Consider the following 26691-nt stretch of genomic DNA (forward strand, 5'->3'; position numbering starts at 1 on the left):
TTTCTATAGAAAATTTTTGTAGAAATTGTATTTCTATGGAAAGTTTTGTCAACATTTTATTTCTATAGACATTTTTTTCAAAATTTTATTTCTGTAGAAAATTTTGTAAAAATTTTATTTCTATAGAAAATTTTGTCAAAATTTTATTTGTATAGAAAATTTTTTAAAAATTTCATTTCTTTAGAAAATTTTGTCAAAATTTTATTTATATAGAAAATTTTGTCAAAATTTTATTTATATAGAAAATCTTGGGAAAATTTTATTTATATAGAAAATTTTGTCAAAATTTTATTTATATAGAAAATCTTGGGAAATTTTTATTTCTATAGAAAATTTTGTCAAAATTTTATTTCTATAAAAAATTTTGTCAAAATTATATTTCTATAGAAAATTTTGTCAAAATTTTATTTCTATATAAAACGCATTCAAATGTGTATAGATCTCAATGGGGAATATTTTGAAAAATTTGTTTTTTGTTTTTGTTCTCTAATTCCGAAATAGTAAAGACAGCTTTCGTATAAATGTTTAAATTTTTAGTTCAATTAAAATTTATTGATTATAATGTAATTAAAAAAAAAAACACTAGAGTGGTATTTTGAAATTACTTTTTTTTAAATACAAATTTTTAAAACTACCTTACATTCTTCCTCTTGCATTTTTAGGACAAATCCTGCATATTCATACGTGGTCAAGTGATGTGAATAATTTATGACAGTTCCGTGCCATTTGAAGGCGTGCTGACACGCTTGAATATGGAAGCTAAAGCAGGCCACAATTGTATTTTGTTTTCCATTGTTCTGCGTATTTTCCTCTCTTCATTGAAGCAAGTAGTCAGTTGGTTGGGAGGGGGTGGCTGGGGTCATCAAGTGTTTTAATATTTAATATTCTGAGTGCACGTGCTCATGTCACTCAGAAAACACATTGTGGCACCAAACACGTTGTTATTATCCATAACGATGGGTAGACCTGGACATAAATATTTAGCCACTAGCTGCCAATATTTAATCTTTGGACACATGTAAGTGTTGTCCTCTATGGTCATTTTAATGGCGAAATTGGCATTTTTAAGAAAGCAATGGAAGCCGTGACCTAAAGCTAATTAGTAAATGGGTTTGTTTTTCCTAAATTATGCAAATTTCTGCTGCTCAATTAGAGCTTATAATTGGTTTTGAAAAAAAAAAATAGAATTATATGGTTTGGAAATACTTTTGGAGAAATTTGTGAATATTTATGGCATGAGATTCGTACCATGTCTTAGAATAGGACTTATGGCAAGTAATGTTCTAACAAATGTTGGCATTCATCTATATTTAGATAGGCACCATGGACTTTGTATTTATTAACTCGAGAACGGTACTAGAATGTCGGAAATCTCTGAGCAAGATGGATTGGATGAGCAGTGCAATATTCGCCTAGGAACTGCCTTACATATACCAGGGGAGCTAGAATCTATCGGTATATTTCTGGCTATCTGTAAGTTCATACTGCGTGTGGCACCAAGTAAGTATGACCCCATCTAAACATAAACCGCACTCTAGATACGATATTATTTTGGAGACCTCAGATATTACTCCTGATGGAGAGTTTGCAAAACCTACTGACGTGAAGAATAATGACTACTTCATGAGTTGTCATGATGCAGAGGTTTGTGATAACGTTGATTCTTTTACAGGATGTTAAAACAATTTCATAAAGACTAACTTAAAAAAAATCATTTCTGGCTAATTGCATCTTCCCCCACATCTTTCTCACCTTTTTAGTCCTTACCATTTTTTTATATCCTTAACTACATAGTGGTTAGGGTATAATAACTTTGAACTGCAAAAAAATGTGCCTATCAGATCCCAAAAATATATACCGATCGACACATAATCACCTCCTTGATGTCCGTCTGTGCATGTATTTTGAGAAACACAAGGTGTTTTTGTTTTAGCACTGGGACGAACCCTATTGGATTCGGAGAAAATCGTATAAATTTTAGATAAAACCCCAAATATATGTGTCACCCGATTTCGACAAATGGAGTAATATTACGCTTATTTACTAACTGATCGACTTCAAATTTGTCACAACGTAATCCAATTCATCACCTTTAAAGTGTGAAAAATTTCACCGAAATCGGTTCAGATTTAGATATAGCTCCTTTACCCAGCAAAAAAAAATTGGAAGTTGTTCCACACAACATTTCTTTTAAAGCGCATCCCGAAATCCCCCATAATTTTTTTCCACTTCTGATGCAGTCCTTTTGGACAAGTCTTAGAAAGTACGGAATTAGGCCGTTTTAAGTGAAAATTTAAGATTTGGACAAATAAATTTCGCAAAAAAGAATAGAAAATCAATAAAAAAGTAAAAAAAATAAATAAAAAAATCATTCCCGCTGGGACTTGAACCTGTGCCATTTGACTTTTTCACTTCCATGGTCCTTTTGATAAGGATTTGCAAATTACTTTTAATTTTGTGTTGATTTTTAATGGAAAAAATATATTTATACAAAAATATATGCCGAAAAAAAAATATAAGCGGTGTACAAAAAAAAATAATTTTTAGAAAAATGCTTAATAAAACAAGTACATACCGCCGTAGGTTCGGCCAGGCCGAATCTTATGTACCCTCCACCATGGATTGCGTAGAAACTTCTACGAAAGACTCTCATCCACAATCGAATTACTTGGTTTGTGGCATCTTAAAACTTCTTAACATCGTTTTCTAAAATGTGAGTTAGTCCATACGTGGTACATGTACATCTACAAATATTTACGAATCGATATGGACTTTTGCACGGTATCAACTTGATATGGACCAATTTTTGTGTGATTGGGGATCGATTTATCTGGGGGCTATATATAATTATGGACCCACTTCGGCCAATATTTGCATGGGTTTTCGAGGCCATATATTAACACCACGTTCCAAATTTCAACTGAATCAAATGAATTTTGGTATTCCAAGAGGCTCCGGAGGTCAAATCTGGTGATCGGTTTATATTTGGGGCTATATATAATTATGGACCGATGTGGACCAATTTTTGCATGATCATTAGAGACCATATATTAACACCATGTACCAAATTTCAGCCGGATCGGATGAAATTTGCTTATCTTAGAGGCTCCACAAGCCAAATCGGGGGATCGGTTTATATGGGGGCTATATATAATTACGGACCGATGTGGACCAATTTTTGCATGATCATAAGAGACCATATATTAACACCATGTACCAAATTTCAGCCGGATCGGATGAAATTTGCTTCTCTTAGAGGCTCCGCAAGCCAAATCGGGGGATCGGTTTATATGGGGGCTATATATAATTATGGACCGATGTGAACCAATTTTTGCATGGTTGTTAGAGACCATATACTAACACCATGTACCAAATTTCAGCCGGATCGGATGAAATTTGCTTCTCTTAGAGGCTCCGCAAGCCAAATCGGGGGATCGGTTTATATGAGGGTTATACGTAAAAGTGAACCGATATGGCCCATTTGCAATACCAATCGACCTACATCAATAACAACTACTTGTGTCAAATTCCAAGTCGATAGCTTGTTTCGTTCGGAAGTTAGCGTGATTTCAACAGACGGACGGACGGACATGCTCAGATCGATTCAGAATTTCACCACGACCCAGAATATATGTACTTTATGGGGTCTTAGAGCAATATTTCGATGTGTTACAAACGGAATGACAAAGTTAATATGCCCCCGTCCTATTGTGGAGGGTATAAAAATTGCCTCTGGTGAGAATTAAACCAGCGTTCTTTATTTTTTCATTCATAATAATAAAGAACATCTTAGGAAGTAGTTATAATGTCATGACGAGGTGTCATATTAGGTTCATATAACAAACATTTGAATAAACGTTTTGATGCATCGAGTTCAATGACGTTTATCGTTGAGTGTCCTGAGGCGTTCTATTATGGTGCCAACAGACCCAGGTTCAACCCCTCGGTGGAAGCGAAGAAGTTTTTCAATTTGTAAAAATTAGATAATAAGAACAAAATAGTATAATAAAAAATATTTATAAAAATAACAAGTAAGTAAAGTCTAAAGTCGGGCGGGGCCGACTATATTATACCCTTCACCACCATGTAGACCAACATTTGTGTTACCATCTCAACTACTTCAAATTTGTTGGGAGCTATATAAAGGTTTGCATTTCCAGATACAAATACTTATAATGGAGACAATTTTTTGTACTTCTACAAAATCTCTAGAATTAAAATTGAAATCGGCTAACGCCCTGGAATGAAACACAATGTTAATAAAAAAAATATGGGATAGAAAATAGCGATAGAAATGTTGATGCAATTGTACAAAAGAGCATTTATGATTTATCGGGCGATATATATGTATTCGAGATATAGGACAATTTTAGTAATATTTATAATTTTTGCTACTCAACAGTGACGATTTTACAAGGATATTGGTTAGATCTTGCCAAGATATGTGGTCAAGTGTGGGTTGTGATATATTATTTGGTCAAGTCGGGCGACATGGAGCCTTATTTAAAACTCAACCGTTCTGTGGAAAGTCTGGCATTACAGTGTGTAGGGTATGACTAAGATATGGGGAAATTATCGCAGAATTTTGTGTAAAGTGTGGGAATTTTGGCCATATTTGTATAAACCGGAAGAACGATTATATGGAGGCTTTATCTAATTCTGAACCAAATTAGATCAAACTTGACACACTTAAATATCATATTAAATATATTCTCCGCGGAAACTATGCAGTCAATTGGAGGAAAATCCCATTGAAAATGGGTCTAAAATATGAAATAGTCTACCATATTTTCCCAACTCTGGTGTACATATAACGGGAGCTATATATAATCTGAACCTATTTCGACTAAATTTGACATGTATAGTTAGAATAATAATTCTGTTATCTCTGCAAAATTTCACGTAAATGGGAGTTTAACTTTGGCCCCCGTGGTTATTTGAGTATAAATCGGGCGAAAGATATATATGGTAGCTATATCTAAATCTGAACCGATTTCAACCAAATTTGGCACACTTACCGATACTGTTAAACGTACTCCTTATGCAAAATTTGAACTAAATCACGGCAAAACTCTGGCTTTTGAGACCATATAAATTCAAATCGGACGAAAGATATCTAAATTTGAACCGATTTCAACCAAATTTGGTACACTTATCGATACTATTAAACGTACTCCTTGTGAAAAATTTGAACTAAATCACGGCAAAACTCTGGCTTTTGAGGCCATATAAGTGCAAATCGGATGAAAGATATATATGGGAGCTATATCTAAATCTGAACCGATTTCAATCAAATTTACCAAGCATTGGTAGAATGTCAATTCTACTCTTTATGCAAAATTTCACGAAAATCGGTAGTAAACTTTGGCCTCTGTGGTCATATGAGTCTAAATCGGACGAGAGATATATATGGGAGCTATATCTAAACCTGAACCGATTTCAATCAAATTTACCAAGCATTGGTAGAATGTCAGTTCTACTCTTTATGCAAAATTTCACGAAAATCGGTAGTAACCTTTGGCCTCTGTGGTCATATGAGTCTAAAACGGACGAAAGATATATGGGAGCTATATCTAAATCTGAATCGATTTAGCTGATATTTTGGAAGTTTTTCGAGACTCATAAAATATTCGGATGTACTGAATTTGAAGAACATCGGCTGATAAACACGCCAATTATGACCAGATCGGGGATAAATATATATGGCAGCTATATCTAAATCTGAACCGATTTTTTCTAAAATCAATAGCGATTGTCTTTGTCCCAAAAAACGACCCTATGCTAAATTTGAGGACGATCGGACTTAAACTGCGACCTGTACTTTGCGCACAAAAATACATGAACAGACAGACGGACAGACAGACAGACGGACATCGCTAAATCGACTCAGAATTTAATTCTAAGATGATCGGTATACTAAACGATGGGTCTCAGACTTTTCCTTCTTGGCGTTACATACAAATGCACAAACTTATTAAATTTAGATTTTGTTTTTTTTTTTAATATCTTCATCCAACTTAACTTCCAAGGCACAACTACTAAAGCAATGGATCCAAAAATGGAGTACGTCCGTCCTATGATAAGTTCATGTAAAATTCGTTGCAAATGATCCAAGTTTGCACTACTTCCGGATCATAAATTGGGGATCCAAACTACTTTTTTTTGTAAATTTTACTACAAATTCGCCCATATTGAACTTCGTATGGCAATAAAGACATTCTTCCTTTAACAAGTGAAAAAAAAAAAATAATTATGTCTAATACATTTTCTTGAATTTTTCGAAAAGTATTTATTTATTTGTATGATATCGGCGTAATTATACCCTGCGCCACACTGTGGAACAGGGTATTATAAGTTAGGGCATATGTTTGTAACACCCAGAAGGAGACGAGATAGACACAGGGTGTCTTTGGCAATAATGCTCAGGATGGGTCCCTGAGTCGATATAACCATGTCCGTCTGTCTGTCTATTTTTTTTTTTTTAAATTAATCCTGGTGAGTTCACTGTTTTTTTTTCAGTGTAGTTTAAAAATTCAAATTATAACGGATATTTTTTTAATTCCAATAAACCTTTAAAACAAAAATGCTAAATCCTCCAAATAAGTTTTAGCCTATATTTGAAGCGTTTTTATTTTAAATCTTAAGATTCAATACGAGTATTTCAGTTAATTGAAGGATGATTTCTTTAAATTAAAAAATGTGTTTCTTTAGTCTAAGAAAAATTTTGCTTTAGTTCAAAGACATACGACTTTAACAGAGGGACGCAAATTTCCAAAATTTGTGCCCCAAATTTAATATTTTTTTTTGTTTGAAACAAGGATTATAAAATTTATTTTAATTACAATTTCATTATTTTAAAGAAACTTGTCCTTAATATTTTGTAAATCGTGCACCCTAAAATTTAGGTTGTGTAATCTTTAATATCACGTAAATATTTTTTCAGTGTAAAGACTCAATTTTTTTTACAAGCGAAAATATTTTTTTATTCATTTTTTTTAAGCATACATTTTTTTCGCACTCTTATCAGTAGGAACTATTTCAAAATGTTGCAATAACAACAACAATAAAATTACTATCAACAATAAAAAATTAAATAAAATTATTTATTGAAACAAAAACAAAAAAACTGTGTGCATCTGAGTCATACATATATAGGCTAGATGTCATTATCATTTCCTCAAAAACACCAACGCTTTTCTCCACTCCAGTCGGTCGGTCACTCACTCAATAAATTACACATTTCCTATGTGGATGCATTTGTGAACCCAAACGGCATGAAAATGTCTCAGCAAAAATATCGAAATTGGACATCATGGCCCGGACACGCACCTCCTCGGGAGGATGAACATCAGTGGTGGCTACCAAACGTCGCCAACTATGATTGATATCGGTACACCACATTTGGGCAGCACTAATGAAAAATAATTGACGAGCCGTAATTGTGTCCATATGGGGAAGATGTTCAGGTGTTAGATGATGTTTCGATAGCCATGTATCGTAGGCTTGATAGGCAATTCGTATGCCTACATTATCGGCTATGTTTTCACCTTGAGCCTGGGCCTTGGGTAGGAAACGGCCACCGAATTTATGATTACCATATTGCTGACGTAGGCATTCCTTGCGGGTTTCAAAGGTCAGACTGGCATTACGATCCCACCAATTATTCAAATTACCTTTGGCATCATATTTACGTATGGTATCATCGAAACCATGGGCCATCTCATGGGCTATGGTAAAGCCTACAGTGCCATATTGTAATGCCTTGGGATAGACATTGTCCCAAAGGAAACGAGGCTGTAGGAAGGCCACTGGCAAAAGGACACGATTAAATTCCGCAGCATAGGCGGGGGTAAAACTCAGCAATTCATATTCTTCCAGGCGAGGAGGTTCTTGGATTTTATGGCGATAATTTTCCCCCTTCAGTTTAAGGATATTGATGACATTCTCAAAATACAGTTGGGTGTTAATATTCAGGGGTCCCAACTCTCGGCTGAAGTTCACATCAGCATAGCCGTTGATTTCAAAAGACATGGCTGAAAGTTTTTCCAAAGCCATATCACGGGTCTTCTCCTGCATCCAATCAATACTGGCATTGGTGAGAATATCCTCAAAGGATAATTTCAAATGTTTCCACATATCGGTGACTTCCTCTACGACTTCAGGATGATTTTTCATGATATCCTGATAGATGAGATTATCCAAATATTTGGGAAAATATTTTCGTGTAGCCTCAATGCATTTCTTTTTATGCCTTTCCTGCGAATCTTCAATATCCAAACGGAAATCTTGCAATAGCATCCACATAATGTAATTGGCCACAGTTGTGGTGGGCGTTTCTAGAATGACCAGACGTAAATTACGCAAATAATTCTCCACATATTCATAGACGGGTAATTGGTAGTCATAACCCAACCAGGTGTTCACAAAAAAAGTGAAATTCAGAACAGGACCATAATTGTCATTCATCGATTCCAAAAGTTTCAAACGTGATTTATCCTCCATACCCAGACCTTCCATGGGATCTGCCATGCCGAGGGCAAGTTTCTGGGCAAAATCTGCCATTTCACGGGCAGTGATTAGGGCATTTGCCGGTGTCAAACCCAATACCGTTTGTAATTCCATATGCCAGGCAGCCGCAAGACGGGCATAATACTCCCTATTACTTCCATGGACCATATCATCTATTTGTCCCAAGTAAAGGCGATTGATTTCATTGTTATTCAAGTCGGCACTAATTTCTGCTCCAATTATGATACTCTTGCCATATTTGCGTAAAATCTCGGCAATCACCTGTAACCAATTGAAGGACTCCTCCTGCCATACGGGCCCTTTGAGGGCTGGCATACCTCCAAATTCTTCCATAATACTCATGAGATTTATGCGATATGTCTCCCGGATCAGGTCCTTTTGCAGGCAAGACTCATAGAAATATTTCACTTTACGTTGAGTTTCAGTGTCATTGGACTCCTTACGATTACCCAAAATTGTTAAAAGTTTTCTATTATAGGCCTTCGAGAGAACATGAAATATGTTGGTCTTAACTGCTGCATTGGCGGGATTAATGTGGGCCCAGTTACCACAAGAATACAAATAGAAATCATCACATGGTGATATTTGGGGTCTCATGTAATTTCGCATTTCAGCCGATTTGGCTAAACGCATTATTTGTCGAGCTACACTAGAATTGAATTGGTCGGATGCCTCCACTTTTCCCTGGACCCCTTGACCGATCAAAGGGCTTACCGCTATCACCAGTAGGAATTTTAAATAATTTTCTATTTCCCGTTTTTTCATTTCGTCGTCGTTAGTTCCGCTGTTGAATTTCTACTAAAAATGCTAAAAATTGTTTTAGCCCCCAATAAAGTTTCCGTTTTGTTTTCGTTTGATATTTCAATTCAGTGAGATTTTTACGCTATAGTTCATTCTAGAGGTTATCGTTGTTTGGTCTTAATTTTGTGTTTTTTTTTATTGTGATTCTATATATGTATTCCGTTTTTGTTTTAAATCGGGAACCTAATTTTTGTGTGATTTTCAAATAAATCCACCACAATGACGTTTTTGGCCTTGACAATGACGTCTCAGATTTTAGTTTCAAGATTAATGGTTTGAGGCAAGCTTTTTTGTGAGAGATTTCAATACAGAAAACTATCTGGTTTTGACATTATAAAAATTGGTTGGTCAAGTACTCATTCTATCGATAGGCGTAGGGATTATAACACACAAAAAAATTTCTTTTGTCTGATTTGTCTGATTCAATCACGAAATTAATTGATCCAATTAATTTTTTAATTAATTTTTTTTTAAATTTTTAATTAAAAAATTAATTGATCCAAATAATAAACTAATTGATACTATTAAATTTTGTGATCGATTTCTTTTCAATTAAAAAATTTGTTGAATAAATAAAATTTTCATTGAATATTTTTTAAAATTCAATTAAATTTTTAATTGGAAAAATTACCGGAAATCACGCTACAGTCTTCAATAATAAAGCAATCGTGCTGAAATTTCGCACAAACTCGTCTTTTGTCTGCATGCAGGTCAAGTTCGAAGATGGGCTATATCGGCCCAAATTTTGATATAGTCCCCATATAAACCGACCACCCGATTTGGGGTCTTGGGCTTATAAAACATTAGTTTCTATCCAATTTGCCTGAAATTGGAAATCTAGAGGTATTTTATGACCACAAAGAGGTGTGCCAAAAATGGTGAGTATCGGTCCATGTTTTGGTATAGCCCCCATATAGACCGATCTCCCGATTATATTTTTTATGGCTTCTAGAATCGATAGTTTCTATCCAATTCGCCTGAAATTGGAAATCTAGAGGTATTTTAGCACCATAAAGAGGTGTGCCAAACATGGTGACTATCGGTTGATGTTTAGGTATAGTCCCCATATAGACCGATTTCCCGATTTTACTTCTTGGGCTTCTAGAATCCGTAGTTATTATCCAATTTGCCTGAAATTAGAAATGCAATGATGAGTATCGGACCATGAAAATGATGAGTATCGGACCATGTTTTTATATAGCCCCATATAGACCGATCTCCAGATTTTATTCTTGGGCTTATAGAAAACGTAGTTTTTATCCAACTTGCCTCAAATTGGAAATCTAGAGGTATTTTAGGACCAAAAAAAGGTATGCCGAAAATGGTGAGTATAGGTCCATGTTTTGATATAGCCATCAGATAGACCGATCTCCCGATATTACTTTTTGGCCTTCTAGAAATTGTAATTGTTGTCCACTTTGCCTGAAATCGAAAATCTGGAGGTTTTTAGGAATACAAATAGGTGTGCAAGAAATGATTTTATTTTTTAGGCTTCCGTAGTTTTTATCCAATTTGCCTGAAATGAGAAATCTACAGGTATTTTAAGACCTTAAATATGAGAGCCGAAAATGGCGTGTATTGGTCCATGTTTAGATTTATTTCCCAAATAGACCGATCTCCCGATTTTACTTCTTGGACTTTTAGAAACCGTAGTTTTTATCAAATTTGCATGAAATTTTAAATCTAGAAGTATGTTATTTTAGGAACATAAAGAGGTGCGCCGAAAATGGTGAATAACGGTAACGGAAAAGTCATCTTTCTGATTTTCTGTGGAAAAATAAACTTTTGACTGTTGCCTTTATAGAAAAGACAAATTTTATTATTTAAATTGATAATGAGGTAGAAACTTAAAATGTCTGCATGATATTCCCCTTTGAATTCTTTATCGACTTTGTGGTTAAAATATTTTTTGGCCAAAATTTTAACTCGTTTTTCAAGAAATCAACAATCGATTAGCCTATTTGGATATAAAGTCGATATGATTCGATTCGATTTAAAAAAATCGAAATTCGATTTTAAAATAATCGAAATTCGATTTTGGCCTACATCATTCAAAAAATCAATAGACGATTTTAGACTACATCTCAAGTCGATATTATTTCATTAAAAAAATCACAAGTTGATAAGTCCATGTTGGCCTACATCGAAAGTAGGTGTGATTTGATTAAAAAAAAAAAAACAAGTATATACGGCCGTAAGTTCGGCCAGGCCGAATCTTATGTACCCTCCACCATGGATTGCATAGAAACTTGTACTTAAGACTGTCATCCACAATCGAATTAAATACTTGGGTTGCGGTAACACTTGCCGATGGCAAGGTATCTTAAACACCGTCTTCTCAATTGTAAGTTATTCCATACGGGGTATATATTAAACAAAAAAAGGCCGATTAAATACGTAAATAAGTCAGCTTGACCAAATTTTCTATAGAAATAAAATTTTGACAAAATTTTCTATAGAAATAAAATTTGATAAAATTTTCTATCAAAATAAAATTTTGATAAAATTTTCTATAGAAATAAAATCTTGACAAAATTTTTTTATAGAAATAAAATTTTGATAAAATTTTCTATCAAAATAAAATTTTGGCAAAATTTTCTATAGTAATAAAATTTTGACAAATTTTTCTGTAGAAATAAAATTTTGACAAAATTTTTTATAGAAATAAAATTTTGACAAAATTTTCTATAGAAATAAAATCTTGACAAAATTTTCTATGGTAATAAAATTTTGACAAAATTATCTATAGTAATAAAATTTTGACAAAATTTTCTATAGTAATAACATTTTGACAAATTTTTCTATAGAAATAAAATATTGGTCGATTATTTTTGGGGATCGGCTATATATAACTATAGACCGATATGGACCAATTTTTGTATGGTTGTTAGAGACCATTTACTAACACCACGTACCAAATTTCAACCGGATCGGGTGAATTTTGCTCTTCCAAGGGGCTCCGGATGTCAAATCGGGGGATCGGTTTATGTGGGGGCTATATATAATTATGGACCGATGTGGACCAATTTTTGCATGATAATTATACGGATGAAATTTGCTTCTCTTAGAGGCTCCGCCAGCCAAATCGGGAGATCGGTTTATATGGGGGGTGGTCCGATATGACCCATTTGCAATACCATCCGACCTATATCAATAACAACTACTTGTGCCAAGTTTCAAGTCGATAGCTTGTTTCGTTCGGAAGTTAGGTTAGGTTAGGTGGCAGCCTGATGTATCAAGCTCACTTAGACTATTCAGTCCATTGTGATACCACATTGGTGAACTTCTCTCTTATCACAGAGTGCTGCCCGATTCCATGACAAGGGACCTCCTTTTTATAGCCGAGTCCGAACGGCGTTCCACATTGCAGTGAAACCGCTTAGAGAAGATTTGAAACCCTCAGAAATGTCACCAGCATTACTGAGGTGGGATAATCCACCGCTGTAAAATTTTTTGGTGTTCGGTCGAAGCAGGAATCGATCCCACGACCTTGTGTATGCAAGGCGGGCATGCTAACCATTGCACCACGTTGGCTCCCACCACGTACCAAATTTCAACTGAATCAGATGAATTTTGGTCTTCCAAGAGGCTCCGGAGGTCAAATCTGGTGATAGGTTTATATGGGGGCTATATATAATTATGGACCGATGTGGACCAATTTATGCGTGGTCATTAGAGACCATATACTAACACCATGTACCAAATTTCAGTCGGATCGGATGAAATTTGCTTCTCTTAGAGGCTCCGCAAGCCAAATCGGGGGATCGATGTATATGGGGGCTATATATAATTATGGACCGATGTGGACCAATTTATGCGTGGTCATTAGAGACCATATACTAACACCATGTACCAAATTTCAGCCGGATCGGATGAAATTTGCTTCTCTTAGAGCAATCGCAAGCCAAATTTGGGGGTCCGTTTATATGGGGGCTATACGTTAAAGTGGGCCGATATGGCCCATTTATAATACCATCCGACCTACATCAATAACAACTACTGGTGCCAAGTTTCAAGTCGATAGATTGTTTCGTTCGGAAGTTAGCGTGATTTCAACAGACGGACGGACGGACGGACATGCTCAGATCGACACAGAATTTCACCACGACCCTGAATATATATATACTTTATGGGGTCTTAGAGCAATATTTCGATGTGTTACAAACGGATTGACAAAGTTAATATACCCCCATCCTATGGTGGAGGGTATAAAAATTAAAAGCTAATTAGTCCATTTTGGTCTACCTCCAAAGTCGGTATGGCTTCATTTTCAAAAAAATCGAAGCCTATTTTCGCCTACATCTAAATTCGATATGATTTGATAAAAAAAAATCTAAAGTCGATATTGACTTAAATCTAAAGATGACATAATTCGATTTAGAAAAAATCAAAAGTCGATAAGTCGAGTTTAGGCTTCATCTACTCGTATGGTTACTATAACATAGTTAAAAAATTTATAAGTCGATTAGTAGTTAGATTTTGGCCTAAATGTAATGTCAATATAAATCGATTTTTAGAATATTCAATTAATCAATTTTAGCTTACATCTAAAATCGATACGATTCGATTTATTTGTAGAACCCATATTATTCGATTTTTAAAAAAATTAAAATTCGATTAGTGGAGTTCTTAAGAACACGGTATTTTCCTGTATTTCCAATTTCATGATGGTGTTGAAAACAAGTTAAAAATTGATTATCCAATTTTACAACCATAAAATATCATTAAAATTCATGCCCTTACATAACCATTTTCTATTTAATGGATTATCATCAGAAACGTACACATGTGAATTGTTCCCTTGAACATTAAGACTTTGTCAATTTCATTTTAAATTTCTTTGAAAACTTTGTGAAAAGTTGAGAATGTTATCTACACCATAACATTTCCCTCGACCAGTAGCTACACCACTCATCACTTGGAAATAAAATCAATCATATTTAATGGAAGTTTGCCATTTCGTAGTCCCTTGGTTAACCGCAATCATTTAGAGATGGTTTTTCTATTTGAACCTTGAATATACGAACTTAGGTTATACCCATAGAAGTTGTTTGTGTTTTTCTTTGGCTTTCTTTCACACACAAATACATACACACACAACTGTTTTCGCATTTTAAGGAAAATCTTTGAAAATCCCTTAAGAGTAGTTAGCTATTTCCAATATTTATGTTTTACAGTGGGAATGTATTTTGAAAGATATAACATTGCCATGGGTATTCCTTTTAATTTAATTTAATTTAATTTAATCTAATTTAATTTAATTTAATTTAATTTAATTTAATTTAATTTAATTTAATTTAATTTAATTTAATTTAATTTAATTTAATTTAATTTAATTTAATTTAATTTAATTTAATTTAATTTAATTTAATTTAATTTAATTTAATTTAATTTAATTTAATTTAATTTAATTTAATTTAATTTAATTTAATTTAATTTAATTTAATTTAATTTAATTTAATTTAATTTAATTTAATTTAATTTAATTTAATTTAATTTAATTTAATTTAATTTAATTTAATTTAATTTAATTTAATTTAATTTAATTTAATTTAATTTAATTTAATTTAATTTAATTTAATTTAATTTAATTTAATTTAATTTAATTTAATTTAATTTAATTTAATTTAATTTAATTTAATTTAATTTAATTTAATTTAATTTAATTTAATTTAATTTAATTTAATTTAATTTAATTTAATTTAATTTAATTTAATTTAATTTAATTTAATTTAATTTAATTTAATTTAATTTAATTTAATTTAATTTAATTTAATTTAATTTAATTTAATTTAATTTAATTTAATTTAATTTAATTTAATTTAATTTAATTTAATTTAATTTAATTTAATTTAATTTAATTTAATTTAATTTAATTTAATTTAATTTAATTTAATTTAATTTAATTTAATTTAATTTAATTTAATTTAATTTAATTTAATTTAATTTAATTTAATTTAATTTAATTTAATTTAATTTAATTTAATTTAATTTAATTTAATTTAATTTAATTTAATTTAATTTAATTTAATTTAATTTAATTTAATTTAATTTAATTTAATTTAATTTAATTTAATTTAATTTAATTTAATTTAATTTAATTTAATTTAATTTAATTTAATTTAATTTAATTTAATTTAATTTAATTTAATTTAATTTAATTTAATTTAATTTAATTTAATTTAATTTAATTTAATTTAATTTAATTTAATTTAATTTAATTTAATTTAATTTAATTTAATTTAATTTAATTTAATTTAATTTAATTTAATTTAATTTAATTTAATTTAATTTAATTTAATTTAATTTAATTTAATTTAATCTAATTTAATTTAATTGTATTTAGTTCTTTCAATGTGATCCTTTGAACAAGCAAAAACCGTATTCTTCACCACTTTACTTTTTCGTAGCTTACTGCTTAAAAGCGATGTTTATTTACTTATTTTGGGGTTGTTCAATATGTTATAAAACATAAATGTATAGTACTTTCAAGGTTTTTGTTTGTCTCCAAATATTGCTTATTCTTACACACAACGACATAATGTATATATGTAGGTATGTACTAACAAATAAACAAACATACCTATGGCTTTATCTAAGAAAATCCCATAAATTACATGTTGTCTACTTTTAGGCTTGTGTTTGCTGAAGCGACAATTCAAAAGAAATATGGGCCATGTTTATTGTGATTGCTTTTCTTGTACGCACGACTCAATACAAAAATATTGCCATAATCTATGGTAGAAGAAATAAGGACATTTTGAGATTTTGCTTAAACAAATACGAATACAAGTTTGTTTTAAGGATTCAATTTATTTAAAGCATATATACGTGTGATAAAATATGTGACTAAGAATTATTTACTTTAAGGATTACGGTTTATATGTTGTAGGGACAGATTTGTTGCTTGTGTGTAAAAAAGTTTTCAAGTGGTTGGTTCTAAGGTATATTTGCTTTTTAGGAAATACTATTTTCAATTAGTATAGTAGATAAAGTAATGACTAGAAATAGAGTGCATATGATTTTAAGAATTTCTCTAATGGTTTTTGCATTACGCTTTTATGTTTAATAATAGGCTTGTTTTCTTTTAGTACTGGATACCCAATTTCATATTATTCAATAAGTTAATCACAATAAATTGCTATTTGTCATTGTGATATAACATTGGGAAAAAGTACCTATTACACAATTTCAAATTTTAGTTTTTAACAAAGGCATCAGTATGGAAACTGGAGGTTTCAAGATCTCATTATAACATATGAGCTCCCATTACTAGAAGGACAGTAGGGGACATGATTGGATAATACTATAGGGTATTTGGGTACGGGGACATACGGGACAAATATGACGAGACAGGGGGTTGATGCCACAAGGTGGATAATAGGAGGGGAGAGGGGGGTAGGACACTCTTAGTCGCTTCAGATGACTTGATTTTGTCAGACAGGGCCATTTTTGATCTCGAAGGTCACAGAAGGGGAACTCTTGGCCAAAGACCTCAGTCTCAGAACTTTAGTTTGGACAAAGGCTCAGTATTGGGACTGTAGAATGGAAGTTCTCAGTAAAGGAAGATTAGGCTGAGGGACTCTGTATCGGAACTGTAGCCCGGAATATCTTCCTATGGGTACTATAGGTTCGAAGATCTCAGTATGGGAACTGTAGACCCGAAGACTACAGTATGTGAAGTGCAAGTTCGAATAACTCAGTTGCAGGGCGACGGTTCAGTATTGGGACTGAAGTTCTCAGTAATAAACTGTTGGCTAAAGGATACAATGTTGAAACTGTAGTCCCAACGGCAATAGTAGTGGTGCAATGGTTAGCATGCCCGCCTTGCATACACAAGGTCGTGGGTTCGATTCCTGCTTCGACCGAACATTCTGAGGGTTTCAAACATTTCTGAAGGTTTCAAAGCTTCTCTAAGTGGTTTCACTGCAATGTGGAACGCCGTTCGGACTCGGCTATAAAAAGGAGGTCCCTTGTCATTGAGTTTAACATGGAATCGGGCAGCACTCAGTGATAAGAGAGAAGTTCACTAATGTGGTATCACAATGGACTGAATAGTCTATGTGAGCCTGATACATCGGGCTGCCAGCTAACCTAACGGCAATAGTAAAGGACATTAAATTCGATCGTCTCATTATTGGAATTTTAGTCTCCAAGGTCTCATTATGATAACATTAGGCTCAAAGGACACAATGTTGGAACTGTAGTCCCAAAGTCTTCAGTAAGGGACATTAGGTTCGAAGATCTCATTATTGAAATTTTAGGCGCAGAGGTCTCATTATGGGAACAAAACCATCAATATGGGAACTGTATGCTCGAAGATCTCATTATGAGAACTTTAGGCTCGAAGGTCACAGAAAGGAAACTGTTGGCCAAAGTCCTCAGTGTCTGAACAGAATTCTGGAAAGTTATAGTAAGGGAACTGTAAACCCAAAGACATCAGTATGGGAACTTTATATTCGAAGATCTCAGCTGTAGGGCAAGGGTTTAGTATTGGGACTGCACGCTGGAAGTTCTCAGTAGGAAATTGTTTGCTGAAGGACACAGCACTACACTAGGTTCGAAGATCTCATTATGGGAACTTTAGGGTCAAAGGTCTCAGTATGGGAAGTGAAGACCCGAAGGTCTCAGTATGGGAACTGTAGGTTCGAAGATCTCATTATGAAAACGTTAGGCTCGAAGCTCAAAGATGGGGACCTCTTGTTCGAAGATCTCAGTATCAGAACTGTAGTCTGGAAGGTTTTTAGTAAGGGAACTGTAGGTTCCAAGATCTCAGTAGGACACGGGCTCAGTATTGGCAGGAAGTTTTTAGTAAGGGAACTTTAGGCTGAAGGATTTTTTATCGGAAATGTGGCACGGAAGGTCTTAGTATGAGAACTATAGACCCGAAGGTCCCAGAATGCAAATTTTAGGCTCAAAGTTCTCATTATGGAAACTTTAGGCTCAAAAGCCTCAATATGAGAACTATAAGCTCGAAGGCCCCAGAAAGGGAAACACTAGGATAATGAGTCAGTAAGACCTCAGCACCGGAACTGTAGTTCGGAAGGTCTCAGTATGATAACTGCACGTACGAAGGGGTCATTATGGGAACTTTAGGCTTAAAGGTAACTGTAACAGGTTGGCTGATAAGTCCCCGGTCTGACACATAGATGGCGTCGCTAGTATTAAATGCATATTATTTTTATATAGTACCAACCTTCAAATGATTCGTGTCAAAATTTGATGCCTGTAAGTCCATTAGTTTGTGAGATAGAGCGTCTTTTGTGAAGCAACTTATGTTATTGTGAAAAAAAAATGGAAAAAAAATTTCGTGTTTTGATAAAATACTGTTTTCTGAAGGGGAAAAATTGCGGTGGAAGCAACAACTTGGCTTGATAATGAGTTTATATGTTGTAGGGAAATCAACAATAATTGATTGGTATGCAAAATTCAAGCGTGGTACGGAGGACGGTGAACGCAGTGGACGCCCGAAAGAGGTGGTTACCGACGAAAACATCCAAAAAAATCCACTAAATGATTTTGAATGACCGTAAAATAAAGTTGATCGAGATAGCAGATGCCTTAAAGATATCAAAGGAACGTGTTGGTCATAGCATTCATCAATATTTGGATATGCGGAAGCTCTGTGCAAAATGGTTGCCGCGCGAGCTCACATTTGACCACAAACAACAACGTGTTGATGATTCTGAGCGGTGTTTGCAGCTGTTAAATCGTAATACACCCCGAGTTTTTCCGTCGATATGTGACAATGGATGAAACATGACTCCATCACTACACTCCTGAGTCCAATCGACAGTCTGCTGAGTGGACAGCGACCGGTGAACCGTCTCCGAAGCGTGGAAAGACTCAAAAGTCCGCTGGCAAAGTAATTGCCTCTTTTTTTTGTGGATGCGCATGGAATAATTTTTATCGATTATCTTGAGAAGGGAAAAACCATTAACAGTGACTATTATATGGCGTTATTGGAGCGTTTGAAGATCGAAATCGCGGCAAAACGGCCTCATATGAAGAAGAAAAAAGTGTTGTTCCACCAAGACAACGCACCGTGCCACAAGTCATTGAGAACGATGGCAAAAATTCATGTATTGGGCTTCGAATTGTTTCCCCACCCACCGTATTCTCCAGATCTGGCCCCCATCGACTTTTTCTTGTTCTCAGACCTCAAAAGTATGCTCGCAGGGAAAAAATTTGGCTGCAATGAAGAGGTGATTGCCGAAACTGAGGCCTATTTTGAGGCAAAACCGAAAATGGTATCAAAAAATTGGAAGGTCGTTATAATCGTTGTATCGCTCTTGAAGGGGACTATGTTGAATAATAAACACGAATTTTGACAAAAAAATTGTTTTTCTTTGTTAGACCGAGGACTTATCAGCCAACCTGTTAGGCTCGAAGATCTCATTATGAAAACTTTAGGCTCGAAGATCAAAGAAGGGGAACTCTTGTTCGAAGATCTCAGTATCAGAACTGTATTCTGGAAGGTTTTTAGTAAGGGAACTGTAGGTTCGAAGATCTCAGTAGGACAAGGGCTCAGTATTGGCACTGTAGGCTGAAAGTTTTTAGTAAGTGAACTTTAGGCTGAAGGACTTTGTATCGGAAATGTGGCACGGAAGGGAACTGTAGGTTCGAAGATCTCAGTAGGACAAGGGCTCAGTATTGGCACTGTAGGCTGAAAGTTTTTAGTAAGTGAACTTTAGGCTGAAGGACTTTGTATCGGAAATGTGGCACGGAAGGTATGAGAACTATGGACCCGAAGGTCTCAAAGTTCCCATTATGGAAACTTTAGGCTCAAAAACTTTAGGCCCCAGAAAGGAAAACACTAGGATAACGAGTCAGTAAGACCTCAGCACCGGAACTGTAGTTCGGAAGGTCTCAGTATGATAACTGTACGTCCGAAGGGGTCATTATTGGAACTTTAGGCTTAAAGGTCACTGTATATAGGAACTGTATTCCTTAAGGTCTCAGTATAGGAACTGTAGACCCTAAGATCTTAATATGGGAACTCTAGGCTCGAAGGCCATAATAGGCGAACTGAAGGACAATGACTCAATGTTGGAACTGCAGGCTGAAGAGCTCAGTATTGAAATGGTAACTAGACCCGAAGGTCTTATTATGGAAACTGTAGGTTCGAAGATATCATTATGGGAACTTTAGGCTGAAAGGTCTCAATATGGAAATTCTAGACCCGAAGGTGTAAATACTACGCACTCAGGAACGACTATCTCAGAAAATGGTAACAAATTAAACAGCGGTTGTCTATTTGTCTCGCCCAAAGGGAATCATTCAGTCTATAGAATAATTGTGAATTATTTCTCTTCATGGCTGTTATCGTAGTTTCTTTAAGTACATAAAATACGATTGATGCCGGATGATATGTGGTTCGGGTAGGTGCTCATCGTCAGCGGTTGATTGCTAAAACGACATAGGGACATTATTTTGTTAATGGGTAGATATGTCAAATTTGGTGGTCCGGTATCTTAATGTGCTTAAAATTCACTAGAAGCGAATTTTTTTACATTACACCTCCCCATCCAAACGATCAGACCAAGCCGTTCATTTCAATAGAAATATGTTACGTCCACTGGACCGAAAATTTGGTAGCCGAGTGGATGGTGCCGCATAGTTGCACCCCATTCGAAATTTGTAATAAGTACCTATTGCGGTGTTTACCGCTCACTGGGATATTGGCTTGTTGCACCATCACACTTGCAATTCGTACTAGGTACCAATTACGATTAACTAAATCGTTTTATGAAGGAAATAACCAATAATAGCTCCTCATAAAAACTCGTATTAAGTGATTGGGGTGATCATATTCAAAACTGTTGTGTTCAGTGTAAACTATGCCCATATCCATTCTGCTAGACTGCTCTTATAAAATTGAATTACCTAGCTCATAATATTCCTTTTGCTTATAATTGATATGTATTCTCTTTCCAATCAATTTACCTGCTATAGTGTTTGCTTATTCAATCAACCAACCACAAAAAAAAAACAAAATGTTTTCTATAAACAAAAATATTAATTTAAATTATCACTTTGATGTGCTCACCATCATTTATGTGGTACATATCCTAGTGGAAGTAATTACCTGAAATGGTTCTGCTGGCCATATGCAAAATTAATTTTTCATTTCATTAGGTGCCTATCATCATGGTACACAAAATGACTGGAAATATATGTCAAATGTAAATTAGCCCACTTGAACTACTAAAAGTCCTTGGAGTGTGGTTATTGGGTGGATTTTTAGTGTGAGTATGAGAGTGAGGGTGAGTATATTGAGAGTACATATTGCAATATTCTCAATGGTATCAATTTGCAATGTTTGCTCTATACGGAAAGCAATCAAAGCAAAAAACACATACACACATGTACACCAATTTACATTGAAACTTATACGAGCTCAGCCAATGGCCACTCTCTTTAACATAAGGTGTGTGTGTGTGTTTGGGTGAGTGTTGTTTGATGCTCACCCCATAAGTGTTTTAGTTTTATTCTCGTATCTCTAGTGTACGTGAATTGAATATCGGGAATTTAATGGACATCCAATACAACTGTTATACTCTACGTTAGGTCACCAAAATACATTGAGCTATTATAAGGCTCATTTCCATACAAATTGACTTTAAGCCATTATAATGACAGGTAAAATTTTACACAAATTGGTCATCTTGTCCTTTATATATAGGTTTTCGGGAGGGAGATAGAAAATAGAGCAGAGAATTGTTTTCTATAAGTGACATTGGCGTTCATATTGAATATTCTTAAACTATGCAATAAAAGGTGGAATAAAAGCTGGGGACAAATCGGCAAATCTCTTGGCTGAACTTAACCTATAAAGGAAATTATGAGATCCTTCTGATGAGAAAATTGAATATTCTCAGAATTGGAGAATAGAAAAACTGTATATACACCCAGAAAACAAAAACGCGTCTATAACCCAGCAAACAAAATTGGAAGTTCTTCCAAAGGCACAACTTTAAAAGCACTTTCAGAAGATGTACTCCCAATGATGTTATTTATTTTAACTACAAAGGAAGTTCTTTTCATTCAATTTTTTAAAACATGCATTTTTCATATTTTTAATAGGTAATTTTAACTTTTTATACCCTCCACCATAGGATGGGGGTATATTAACTTTGTCATTCCGTTTGTAACACATCGAAATATTGCTCTAAGACCCCATAAAGTATATATATTCTGGGTCGTGGTGAAATTCTGAGTCGATCTGAGCATGTCCGTCCGTCCGTCTGTTGAAATCACGCTAACTTCCGAACAAAACAAGCTATCGACTTGAAACTTGGCACAAGTAGTTGTTATTGATGTAGGTCGGATGGTATTGCAAATGGGCCATATCGGTCCACTTTTACGTATAGCCCCCATATAAACGGACCCCAAAATTTGGCTTGCGATTGCTCTAAGAGACGCAAATTTCATCCGATCGGGCTGAAATTTGGTACATGGTGTTAGTATATGGTATCTAACAACCATGCTAAAATTGGTCCATATCGGTCCACTTTTAAGTATAGCCCCCATATAAACGGACCCCCAAATTTGACTTGCGATTGCTCTAAAAGAAGCAAATTTCATCCGATCAAGCTGAAATTTGGTACATGGTGTTAGTACATGGTCTCTAAGAACCATGCAAAAATTGGTCCACATCGGTCCATAATTATAAATAGCCCCCATATAAACCGATCCCCCGATTAGGCTTGCGGAGCCTCTAAGAGAAGCAAATTGCATCCGATCCGGCTGAAATTTGGTACATAGTGTTAGTATATGGTCTCTAAGAACCATGCAAAAATTGGTCCATATCGGTCCACTTTTACGTATAGCCCCCATATAAACGGACCCATAAATTTGGCCTGCGATTGCTCTAAGAGAAGCAACTTTCATCCGATCCGGCTGAAACTTGGTACATGGTGTTAGTATATGGTCTCTAACAACCATGCAAAAATTGGTCCACATCGGTCCATAATTATATATAGCCCCCATATAAACCGATCCCCCGATTAGGCTTGCGGAGCCTCTAAGAGAAGCAAATTTCATCCGATCCGGCTGAAATTTGGTACGTGGTGTTAGTATATGGTCTCTAACAACCATGCAAGAATTGGTCCATATCGGTCCATAATTATATAAAGCCCCCATATAAATCGATCCCCAGATTTGTCCTCCGGAGCCTCTTGGAGGAGCAAAATTCCTCCGATCCGGTTGAAATTTGGAACATGGTGTTAGAATGTGGTCTCTAACAAACACGCAAGAATTGGTCCATATCGGTCCATAATTATATATAGCCCCCATATAAACCGTTCCCCAGATTTGATCTCCGGAACCTCTTGGAGGAGCAAAATTCATCCGATCCGGTTGAAATTTGCAACGTGGTGTTAGTATAAGGCCGCTAATAACCATGCCAAAATTGGTCCATATCGGTCTATAGTTATATATAGCCGATCCCCAATCACACAAAAATTGGTCCATATCGGTTCATAATCAGGTTGCCACTCGAGCCAAAAATAATCTACCAAAATTTTATTTTTATAGGAAACATTGTCAAAATGTTATTTCTAAAGAAAATTTACTCAAAATTTTATTTCTATAGAAAATTTCGTTAAAATTTTATTTCTATAGAAAATTTTGTCAAAATTTTACTTCTATAGAAAATGTTGTCAAAATTTTATTTTGTCAAAGTTTTATTTCTATAGAAACTTTAAACTTAATTATATACGTATTTAATCGGCCTTTTTATACCCTCCACCATAGGATGGGGGTATATTAACTTTGTCATTCCGTTTGTAACACATCGAAATATTGCTCTAAGACCCCATAAAGTATATATATTCTGGGTCGTGGTGAAATTCTGAGACGATCTGAGCATGTCCGTCCGTCCGTCCGTTTCATCCGATCCGGCTGAAATTTGGTACATGGTGTTAGTATATGGTCTCTAACAACCATGCTAAAATTGGTCCATATCGGTCCACTTTTAAGTATAGCCCCCATATAAACGGACCCCCAAATTTGACTTGCGATTGCTCTAAAAGAAGCAAATTTCATCCGATCACGCTGAAATTTGGTACATGGGGTTAGTATATGGTCTCTAACAAACATGCAAACCTTGGCCCATATCGGCCCACTTTAACGTATAGCCCCCATATAAACCGACCCCAAATTTGGCTTGCGATTGCTCTAAGAGAAGCAAATTTCATCCGATCCGGCTGAAATTTGGTACATGGTGTTAGTATATGGTCTCTAACAACCATGCAAAAATTGGTCCACATCGGTCCATAATTATATATAGCCCCCATATAAACCGATCCCCCGATTAGGCTTGCGGAGCCTCTAAGGTACGTGGTGTTAGTATATGGTCTCTAACAACCATGCAAGAATTGGTCCATATCGGTCCATAATTATATATAGCCCCCATATAAATCGATCCCCAGATTTGTCCTCCGGAGCCTCTTGGAGGAGCAAAATTCATCCGATCCGGTTGAAATTTGGAACATGGTGTTAGAATGTGGTCTCTAACAAACACGCAAGCATTGGTCCATATCGGTCCATAATTATATATAGGCCCCATATAAACCGTTCCCCAGATTTGATCTCCGGAGCCTCTTGGAGGAGCAAAATTCATCCGATCCGGTTGAAATTTGCAACGTGATGTTAGTATAAGGCCGCTAATAACCATGCCAAAATTGGTCCATATCGGTCTATAGTTATATATAGCCGATCCCCAATCACACAAAAATTGGTCCATATCGGTTCATAATCATGGTTGCCACTCGAGCCAAAAATAATCTACCAAAATTTTATTTTTATAGAAAACATTGTCAAAATGTTATTTCTATAGAAAATTTTGTCAAAATTTGATTTCTATAGAAAATTTAGTCAAAATTTTATTTCTATAGAAAATTTTGTTAAAATTTTATTTCTATAGAAAATTTTACTTCTATAGAAAATGTTGTCAAAATTTTATTTTGTCAAAATTTTATTTCTATAGAAACTTTAAACTTAATTATATACGTATTTAATCGGCCTTTTTTAGTTTAATATATACCACGTATGGTATATATTGCGGTGTTAGGAAGTTTTAAGATACCTTGCCATCGGCTGCAGTAGAAGTTTCTACGCAATTCATGGTGGAGGGTACATAAGCTTCGGCCTGGCCGAACTTACGGCCGTATATACTTGTTTTGTTTCAAATAGGTTAAAAATAGAGTAAGAATTCATAAAATGGTACAAAATATTTAAATTTTGTCGAAAAAAATGCTAAATCCAATTTGAAAAAATTGTGAATTTTTTAAAATATTTGAGGTCAAACGTTTCACTAATCCATGAGCTCTTCTACCATTGCGGCGTGGATTTCGTTGAAATCCAGCCTTTACTTGTTCGGATCATTCCTTGTGTTGTTACCATTTTTTCGCCCAAATTTTGGACGCTATACCACTGCCAATACCACGGTAACCAGAAATGGTATGGGAATCAAAAAATTTTTTCACATTTAAATGCTGGAGAGCTCTAAGGATAGCCACTTATGGTTTTCCAGCCAAATATAAAGCAATCGAACTATCACGCTTGAATTCCATAACTACTAACTTTATTTCTAAATGCAATAGATCAAAATGCTTTTGTAGGTTTATAAATATTAATATAAACTGTCCCTGAAATTAAATCTTTCTACTGGCAGACGGGCGTTTTATAAATGATAGCGACTTGAAGATGGTTGCAGTACATATTATCTACACTGTATATATATTAGCACGAAAATGTTTTTTTCATCCAATGTGCAATATATACATGGTCCTACATAATGCCCATGACAAACTGTCGCTGGCAAACAGTGATAATAAATATAACAATGATATTATTTTTTTATTTAATGATGTCCGAATTTAATAATGACCCGCAGCCATATAACAATATTAAATCTCAGGGATGACTGTCGGAGGACCTCTGCACACACACATACAAACACCAATATACGTATACAGGCCATTCTCTAAAGGTTCCAACAATTTTTGTTTTAATTTTTTTTTTGGAGGGGTGAATGAAACGTTGAACCAGACCTGTTTTTCACAGTATGGCAAATGGGTATATTGAAATTTATATCCATCCAAATATTTGTGATAATAGTCCAATTTCCGTTGTTTTCGTTTTTCTTGCACTCTTGTTGCTCTTCTCGGAAGTTTCGGAGTCCTGGCTACCGACCATTTGTGTGTGACAAATGCAGAGCAGCATCCTTATTTAGGATGCCCTCTTTTTGGGTGACTTGGGGGGCAAACTTCAATGACATATTATAGCCATAGGGATTTTTAATGATTTATAGTGGGCAGCGTTTTTATTTGCTGAAGCATTTTTCTCCGGATATTT

At 34.6% G+C, this 26691-nt stretch overlaps 2 protein-coding genes across 6 annotated transcripts in view; both read right to left on the reverse strand.

Moving 5' to 3' along the window:
- LOC142222505 (uncharacterized) overlaps positions 1 to 26691 on the reverse strand; it is a 329961-nt gene that overhangs the window by 53736 nt on the left and 249534 nt on the right. The window lies entirely within an intron of this gene.
- On the reverse strand, positions 6957 to 9333 carry LOC142222494 (endothelin-converting enzyme 2-like). Its single transcript, XM_075292659.1, has one exon. The coding sequence runs from the start codon at positions 9292 to 9294 to the stop codon at positions 7225 to 7227; it is 2070 nt and encodes a 689-aa protein (XP_075148774.1). The 5' UTR covers positions 9295 to 9333; the 3' UTR covers positions 6957 to 7224.

Source organism: Haematobia irritans, chromosome 1 (assembly GCF_050003625.1).
Source record: "Haematobia irritans isolate KBUSLIRL chromosome 1, ASM5000362v1, whole genome shotgun sequence".
In the NCBI taxonomy this organism is placed as follows: domain Eukaryota; kingdom Metazoa; phylum Arthropoda; class Insecta; order Diptera; family Muscidae; genus Haematobia; species Haematobia irritans.